Raw genomic sequence first — 9,626 nt, 5'->3', positions numbered from 1 at the left:
TCACTTTTTTTCTTTTCAAATAAAGCCAAAACAAACAAACCACTATATTAGCTCTGTAGAAGACATTTTTGTGAAATACATTTTATGGACAGTTTTCAACATTTTTAACCCAGAGTAAAATATTGAATTTGCAATTATTAAATTACCATCACAGAAATGTCAGTTTTATTGCAAAACAACATTTTATATAAAGATAATTATGTTTATACATTACATATTAATTTAGTTGTAATAAAATACATAACACCTAATAAACTTTCGAAACTGTACTAGAAACGTAGCTTTTAATGATTTTGAAACAATGTTAAAGGTTAAAAGCTGCTTCGTTTTTCTTAGAAAAAACTGAATGGCTGCAGTGCTTCATATCATCCACGGAGGGCGCTGTGGCACTTTCATTCTAACCTGGCCCTTTAACTCTGACGTCTGCGTTTTCCTCCACGTTGGCCGCACATGCGCAGAGAGATTTGTCACCTGCTGGAAAACACAAGCGAGAAAGGAAGTCTGGCTCTGAATGTTTGGCGAAATATAAAACCAGATACTGTCCTGACGGATAGTAAGCCTCTTCTGTCCTGCTGGTAGCGACGTCGGTGTGATAAAATGTTTAAAAAGCTAAAGCAGAAGATAAACGAGGAGCAGTCGCCACAGAGGAATGCGCAGTCAGCTCAGCAGGCCCAGGTTTGTTTCTATGGAGCTCAGAGCTAGCTAAACTAAACTAAGCTAACATCTGTTTACCTTGCAGCTTAAAGCTAGCTGCTTAGAGTTTGAAACGAATGTCCGGTAATGTTTTATCGTCTAAACGCTTATTTCTTGTCAGTTTGACAACCTGAAGTACTTGTTTCCGTTCAGTTAGCTGGGTAGATGTAAATTATTTGAGTTCAAAGAGAAAAAAAGTTGGAACTGGTAATTCTTGTTGTACCTGGTGGAAGAACACGTAGCAGGGAGTGACCTTTAAAGTTTGTCCAAGTCAGAATACCGGTCTTCGTTTATTTTATTCCAGCTGCAAGTCAGCTGGCAGCTTTTGGACTCTCGCACGTCCTGTTGTGCTAAGTGAAAGGTTTAGGGTTAGAGTTTATGTGAAAGTTCAGCCTGCCTCTACCACTATGGCGATGCACCGATTTAGGTTTTGCGGACTGATACGGATTATTTTTTTATTTTTTTACAACTCTGATTTTGTCTGATCCGGATTTTTTTCCACCTAGTTTTAAAAAAAATTTAAACTAAGATGATGTTAGTAACATTTTTCTAATGGAAGACTTGCATTTAGCAATGATAAGATTGTGGGCAGGGGAAACATGAGATATTTTCTCTTGCCCTTTGATTTCTGAATTTCAGATAGGGCAAAAACCTGATCATATTAAATATTACTCAATTCCAGTAATCAACCAATAGTTTTTATTTATTTATTTTTAACTTGATAAATTTCTAGTCTTTCCAAATTTGGAACAAACCACAGTATTATTGTTCTGTAGTAAAGCAGCAATCTGAAGTGTTTTTGTGGTCAGAGGTCACCATCTAGAAGTGGAAAAATGTGTTGCACCTTCAAGCTGCTCGGCCTGCTTCTGTGATTATGGTTGCTTCTCATTTGTGAATGCGCACCTTTAGCTGGGCTCAAACACATTGCATTACAGTTATTATTTTTGTGCTATGCTGTTTATATAAAACACTTAACTGCTCATAAGAAATGTTGCCAACTCTCCAACAGTTTAGGTACTTTTGGAAATGCATACGTATGCTCAGTTGACATCTGTTCATAATCAGATTCCTAAAGCCACTGGCTAATGCTAAGCAACAGCCAATATAAATTGCATGGGGCTCTACCATCAACATATAAATATTGGACAATGGGTTTTCATAGGCTCTAGTAACACGTTTTTGAAGAAAAATGGGAGGTGGTCACCACCGCCATTTTGACCGTGTCACAGGTTCCGTCTTCCACAAAAGGGAAGAGAGGTGGAGCTGAGGGTGGGGCTGTAAGGCTGGGATCAACTGACGACACCCGGTCGAACTAGCTACAAGCTAACCTGAAGCTAACCCAAAGCTAACGCGGAGGTGGGAGCTAAGTTAACGGAGGTAGCATCCTAGCTATAACCGCAGTTAACTGTGCACAACATCAGAGCCTCTGAGTCAGACATACGCCGGGCTGACCGCTGGGTAAAACCGGGTGGAACACAGAGGTCTCCCGAGACCTCCACAAGCCGGCAGCCCGCGCAGCAGACAGAAGCCGCGATCAGACAGAGATGCGCCGACCTGCGGGGAGGGAAGAACCGGGTGGAAAACCGAGGTCTCCCGAGAGCTCCACAAGCCGATAGTCGGAACCCAGCTCCACCAACATGTTATATTTCAACCCATTTTCTAAAGTGCAGCATTATGTTAAATGCACTGGGTTTTACCCTGTTACATTTAAATTTCATGGTTTAACGGTACATGTCAAAATCTAAGCTCAGCTAGTGCAAGAGCGGCAGTGACCTAAAACACATAAATTTTACTTACCGAAAAAAATGAAGTGGAGACTCCTTGGACGCTCTATTAGTGCAATTAATGCCACAGCAAGTCATTTTGTCCAACAATTGCACAAATAATATCCAAAAAAGAATACACAAATGCTACAACTAATGGTCTAAGTTGAGAGACTGAAAATGACCGAACTGTTTTCAGGCGAGGCCGAGGCTCAGGCTGAGGCCTTTCCCCGGAGCTAGCTCTGCGGTCACGTGGGTCGGATGCTCATTAATTATTCAGAATTTTTGGCTTTTAATACACTTAAACAGAAGAGTGAGAAAAAAATTCACCCCCCTCAGAGTTGTCATGAGTGTAAACTAGATAATTTAAACAAAAAACATGTGTTGGTACCAGGCTGTAAACATGTTTATTTCTGCTGTGAAATTGTTTTTTTTAACATGGGAGTCAATGAGGATTTGCTCGCTTCTGACACCAGTCCCCAGTGGATGAGGGTGGAACTGCAATTTATTTCATTTCCGCGTTTGCTTCAATTTATCACCCGCATTGTGGGGGCCTGGGCTCTACAGAACGGAGGGTTGGCTTAGCAAAAACATTACGTATTGCCTACATTATATCACAGTGACTTTTAAGGATTTCTAAAAATCTTACATAATTACTGAAACAGGGAACACTTGCTGTTTTTTTTTTTAATTATTATTAGGGATGCACTGATACCATTTTTTTCCAAACTGATAAGATACCGATACTTGGATCTGAGTACACGCTGATACCGATTACCGATACTTCTACCACACAAAAAAATGCAATGAATTGGAATACAGGTTTTATTTTCTTCTCTGCGGTCAACAGGAAAATACTGTGAGGTAGATAAATAAAATTTATTAATGGAAATTATCACAAAAAGAAAATATTAGGTAAAGTGACAAGTTGTAGTGAAGCCACTTTCAGACAACTGCATTGGTATCTGTTAACTTTTACCGATACTGGTATTGTATTGGCCTGATATTGATATCGGTGCATCACTAATTATTATTAATATTTATATATTAAATTATATTTGTGTTATTAGATGGGCAGTGGAGGCCAGCGCAGCAACCAGACCCCCTCTCACCACCACGATGGCTCGCCCTCTCCCACTGACAGAGAGGTGAGATTAATGTTGTGTACAGTTGGGTTATTGTATGTGTGCTTGTGTTTAAGCTGCAGCCTGCATCTCCCAGCTTAAATTCAGATTTTTCATCTAGAATTGATTTGATTTTGTAAAAAGATGAACCAATAACACATCTGACCCAATCTGGAAGTTCACCTATTATGACGTATGGTTTTATAATAAATTATGAGGCATTATAACTCTGGAGCACAGACAGTTTATTTCCTTCTTTCTGAGGAAGAATTTTTTATTTCACAGATGAATCATGTTATGGTGAAAATGTACATAGAAGAGCAATTGGAACATAGTTATTGCATTGTTTTCTTTTTCCACATTTCCTGTTTTATGTCTTAAGTTCAGAATAATGTTGATCTTTATGGTAAGCTTTTTGTTAGGAAACGTTACAACTTATAAAACAGTCTTTGAAAGCATAAGAATACAGGATTACTTTTTTTTTTAGACAGTGAACCAGAATAATTTTAAACAGTTTTTAGAAACGGCTACTGTCGGGAGAAGATTGATTTCAACAGGTTTATGAATAATAATGCATCCATCCTCTCAGTGTCTTTCTCTCCAGTGACTGCTTGTTTTACTTCAGTAATGACTGACAAATCAGTGAAAGTTTATTTAATTTTTTTGATAAATCAGAATTAGAAGTGGGGGATGGTTATTGCATTTGTTGTTGACTCATAATGCACAGCTAACTGGATCAGTAACGACATCCTTTCAGGTCAGGACTCTTTAGTTTATCATCATCCTTTTAAACTACAAATATGTTGTTAAACTACAGGCTCGAATACTGTAATCGTAGGCGTTTCTGGTGCCATTGCAGCATCTTTTCTTCATCTCACAGCTTGAACATTTTGACGCTTTTTAACAGATGCTTATTTAACTATTCTGAGCAGATTTGGCCCATTTTTTCATGATCAAACACAAAGAGCGATGCCAAACTGTATTTATACCATTGATGTTATTTCGGTGATTCACTTTTCAGCTTTTCACATTTTTTTTCTTCCAGTTTATGTAGTGTATTTCCCTCTTTCTCACTTTATGCTTTCTCTTCTCCATTCATCTCTGTCGACCTGCCTCCTCCAGACGGGCTGGACACACACTCCCCTCAGCGCTGTTCCACTCTCATGGTGTTGTTTTTCTCATTGCTCTCTGTGTCCCCTCTCCTTTCCCCACCTTTCGTCCCGTTACTGCACTGACGGCGTCAGATGCTGGCCGGGATGATAGCAGAGCCTGCTTTTCTCTCTGAGTATACTATCTTTGCTCTGGACCATTCAAAACGACCCAAAACGGCCCAGGTAGCCAGTGTGGTGAGTTTGCCCTCACTTCCTGCCGCTTCTTTCTTCTCCTTCTCCTCCTCCCGTCCCATTCCTTCCTCCCGTCTTCTGCGCATTTGAGGAATTAGAGGACTGTGGCCCCAAGTAGGGACAGCTTGTTCCCTCTTCTCTGTCTCCTGTTTGCATTAGATTTAGCAACAAGAAGGCATCTTGTATGTAGGTCAGCCCTGCATCTAATGGAAGATGTGGTTTATTGTGGGATAGTCCTCTGTGCTTCCTGCCTTGTGTTGGTTTATTACCCCACCTCTCAGTTATGAACGCCTGTCTAAGACTTCAATACATTTTGTTTTAGGTAGCCGTAGTTGCTTGCCTTGTAGACCCCAGACCCTGCTTTTTTGTCCTTTCTCCCAACAAGTCTGTTTATTTGGAGAGTTAATGTTTTATTCAAAGGTTAATTAGGACAGAAGTTAAGGCTGATTTATGCTTCTCCGTCTGCGTCAGTGCGGAGACACGCAACACCATTATCCGTCCTTGTGTAGGGCTCCGGCAGGCATGCAAGTACAGCGGGGCAAAAAAGTATTTAGTCAGCCACCGATCGTGCGAGTTTTCCCACTTAAAGTGATGACAGAGGTCAGTAATTTACATCATAGGTACACTTCAACTGCGAGAGATAGAATGTGAAAAAAAATCCATGAATTCACATGGCAGGATTTTTAAAGAATTTATTTGTAAATCAGGGTGGAAAATAAGTATTTGGTCACTTCAAACAAGGAAAATCTCTGGCTCTCACAGACCTGTAATGTCTTCTTTAAGAAGCTTTTCTGTCCTCCACTCGTTACCTGTATTAATGGCACCTGTTTGAACTCATTATCTGTATAAAAGACACCTGTCCACAGCCTCAAACAGTCAGACTCCAAACTCCACTATGGCCAAGACCAAAGAGCTTTCGAAGGACACCAGGAAAAGAATTGTAGACCTGCACCAGACTGGGAAGAGAGAATCTACAATAGGCAAGCAGCTGGTGTGAAAAAATCAACTGTGGGAGCAATTATCAAAAAATGGAAGCCATACAAGACCACTGATAATCTCCCTCGATCTGGGGCTCCACGCAAGATCTCATCCCGTGGGGTCAAAATGATCATGAGAACGGTGAGCAAGAATCCCAGAACCACACGGGGGGACCTGGTGAATGACCTGCAGAGAGCTGGGACCACAGTAACAAAGGTCACCATCAGTAACACACTACAACGGCAGGGAATCAAACCTTGCAGTGCCAGACGTGTTCCGCTGCTGAAGCCAGTGCATGTCATGGCCCGTCTAAAGTTTGCCAGAGAGCACATGGATGATACAGCAGATGATTGGGAGAATGTCATGTGGTCAGATGAAACCAAAGTAGAACTTTTTGGTATCAACTCAACTCATCTTGTTTGGAAGAAGAAGAATACTGAGTTGCATCCCAAGAACACCATACCTACTGTGAAGCATGGGGGTGGGAACATCATGCTTTGGGGCTGTTTTTCTGCTAAGGGGACAGGACGACTGATCCGTGTTAAGGACAAAATGAATGGGGCCATGTATCGTGAGATTCTGAGCCAAAACCTCCTTCCATCAGTGAGAGCTTTGAAGATGAAACGTGCTGGGTCTTCCAACACGACAATGATCCCAAACACACCGCCCGGGCAACAAAGGAGTGGCTCCGTAAGAAGCATTTGAAAGTCCTGGAGTGGCCTAGCCAGTCTCCAGACCTCAACCCCATAGAAAATCTGTGGAGGGAGTTGAAAGTCCGTGTTGCTCGGCGACAGCCCCAAAACATCACTGCTCTCGAGAAGATCTGCATGGAGGAATGGGCCAAAATACCAGCTACTGTGTGTGCAAACCTGGTAAAGACCAATAGTAATCGTTTGATCTCTGTTATTGCCAACAAAGGTTATGTTACAAAGTATTGAGTTGAATTTTTGTTATTGACCAAATACTTATTTTCCACCCTGATTTACAAAAAAATTCTTTAAAAATCCTGCCATGTGAATTCATGGATTTTTTTTCACATTCTGTCTCTCTCAGTTGAAGTGTACCTATGATGAAAATTACTGACCTCTGTCATCATTTTAAGTGGGAGAGCTTGCACAATCGGTGGCTGACTAAATACTTTTTTGCCCCACTGTATGTACGGAGTCAAGCTCACTTTTTTAAACCTCCGTCGAACGAGACGGATTACGCAAGCTTGTGATTGGTCAGGACGCCGCTGTTGTTTACAGCACCGCCATTGCGCCCTCAAAAACATAAAGAGAGCCGAGGATAACTAGCGGTAGACATGGAGAAGCTTGAAGAATACCTCGCGAAAAAACTCTAAACACATGAACGTGTAATTCCCATGTGACTGGAGGAGTGAAAAGATGCGCAGCAAGCGTTTTATTTGTGGACGGAAATGACAGGAAATGTGGGTTTAGAGGTGGGGAGCACATGGAGAGGTGGAGGAGAATGAGAGACAAATGTGTCTGTTAAAAAGTCTCTTATATACAAAAAAAACATAATGTAAACACACTATCTTGGACCGATACATGACAGGATACCACAGAACAGCGCTACGCCCTCTGTTGTCCTGCCGGGGAATTGCTTTGCAACACTTCAGGAGACGGAGAAGTATGAGAGCAAAATGCTTCCGTCAATCCGATCGTGTCTGTCCCTTGCGGAGCTGACGGAGAAGCATGAACCAGGCTTTATTTGAGTCATGTCGAGTTAGATTGTGTGAAACTTCTCCAAGTAAACAAACAGCTCAGAATACCTTTGTGACTGCTCTTGTAGCTTAAAAGATGTTATTTATTTTTTGCGAATAAAGTATTAAAAATTAAACAGTGAGTTCAGCCAGGTTGTTGTTATTAATCATAACGCATCACTTCCTCATAAAATAAAACTTTGCTATACTAGTTAATGAAGCCAAAGTGCTTCATATTTGGCTAATTACAAGTTACTAGATAAAGGATTTAGGCTCTCAGAATTGTTTTGTTAATGAGTTCTAAAAATGTGACTGTTGGTGTATACATTTAAAGAGCAAGTCGCCCCCTACCACTCCCACTTCCTGTTTGAAAAATGCAACAAATGCTGTTGCCTAGCAGACCGAGTGGGCGGAGCTGCAAACACACACGCACACACACACACACTCACACACACACACACAGGCTCACAACGACATTGTGACGTATGGTACTAGCTAACGTTCTAGGGTACCTCTTAGCCAATAGCGATGGCAGATTTAAATTCAAATGCAGTGCAGTTTTTTTTTTTACCTGACAACGGCACAACACTGACAGTTTTAGGCAGAAAATTTAAATTTTAACTAAATTGCACTAAAGTGCTAAACTATTGACTACACATGTCTGCAGCACGATTAGATACACATTTATATAGTTTATCGGAAAAAAGGTGATTTGGGGGTGACTTGCTTTTTAACAAAAAAACACGTACCCACAGATCCGGTTGTCAGTTAACATCACATGTGAAGAGTGTTTATTGTGTTTCCTGTAATTAACAATGCTCATGTGTATTAATGCTTATAACATTCTCCTAGTAAAGGGACCTATTTCATCATTACATCCACATTACAATAACTCTTTGACAACTTGATTATTATTATTATTCTGAGCTACTGCAGCAATCAATTTCCCTCTGGGATTAATAAAGTATTTTTGAATTGAATTGAATTGAATTAGTTTTGTTTACCAGACAAACAGTCTCCTGGTAGGGTGGATTTGAACACGTCTACGTTACATTTCATTGTAAACAGAGCTCATGCAAAAGGCTTAGCTGCTAAGTTAGCATGTTGGGCTGTGTAGAAGGAAAGTTACTGACGGCATTATTGTAAAATCCAAAATTTTCTTTATAAGAAGCGTTATCTCTGATAGTTGGGACTGAGATTTTAACACTGGATCTGATTATCTGTAGGTCTCCTTCACCGAGAAACTGTAAAACTTTCTTATATTCTTTATGAGTTACACAGGGAAATTAGAGTTCATGGCCCCACCCACCTTGGCTTGTGACCACGGAAGATTTGGTTGGTTTAGCAGCCAGGAGAGAGCAGAGCACGTCTGGTCTAGTAGAAGCTAACGTTAGCATTAGCAACTCCACAACATGGTGGCACACATTCAGGTTTGTGTTGTTTGTGGAGGTAAAACAGCAACGTTGCAAGAAAAAAAGTAAACAAAGGCAGCAGAAGAGTCATGTTGTTGTTGGCCAATCAGAAGTGAGATGTTTGTGTCTCATGAATATTATTGAGGTGGACAACAAGTCCTGACATGCTGTGCCCCCCTACTCAACCATAAAACTTCTACCCCCTGAAACAGGGGCACCAGAGCTTTTGTCCCCAAAAGTTCACTCATTCTAGAGACCACAGCAACTTTATTAACAAAAACGAGTGATTGAGACCTTTAACTGGGATTAGCTGCTGGCAACAACTAAGAAGAAAAAAAAAAGCCAGTTTAAGCAAACATAACTTGATTGTGCTACTTGGATTGCTGTAAAACTCCAGTCATAGTGACACTGAAACTTTATCTAAAGTTAGTTTTACATTTATTGTAGAATGTATCTCTGCTCATGTGGATCATTCTTTAGGACATGGTGATTATTCAGTTAAATGGTCCTTCAGCCCCACTTGGCTGCGATATTTAGAAAACTGACTAAATAAAATCAGTCTCTTTATGAAACAAGTTAAAAATAAGTGAGTGAGCTTGGCTTCACCT

At 40.7% G+C, this 9,626-nt stretch overlaps 1 protein-coding gene across 4 annotated transcripts in view; it reads left to right on the top strand.

Annotated features, from left to right (window-relative positions):
• Positions 1-460: 460 nt before the first annotated feature.
• Positions 461-9,626, top strand: part of golga4 (golgin A4) — a 30,344-nt gene continuing 21,178 nt past the window's right edge. For 3 of the 4 annotated variants that reach the window (XM_015944481.3, XM_015944482.3, XM_015944480.3), the window contains exons 1-3: positions 461-675; positions 3,527-3,604; positions 4,825-4,926. In XM_015944481.3, the coding sequence (XP_015799967.3) occupies positions 598-675; positions 3,527-3,604; positions 4,825-4,926 (258 nt within the window). In that variant the 5' untranslated portion in view covers positions 461-597. The remainder of the gene's footprint in view (positions 676-3,526; positions 3,605-4,824; positions 4,927-9,626) is intronic. The other variant, XM_015944483.3, reaches the window with a different exon arrangement.

Source organism: Nothobranchius furzeri, chromosome 12, assembly GCF_043380555.1.
Source record: "Nothobranchius furzeri strain GRZ-AD chromosome 12, NfurGRZ-RIMD1, whole genome shotgun sequence".
Lineage (NCBI taxonomy): Eukaryota > Metazoa > Chordata > Actinopteri > Cyprinodontiformes > Nothobranchiidae > Nothobranchius > Nothobranchius furzeri.
Note: the sequence above shows the minus strand (reverse complement) of the source record. Positions and strands in the feature narration are given on the sequence as shown.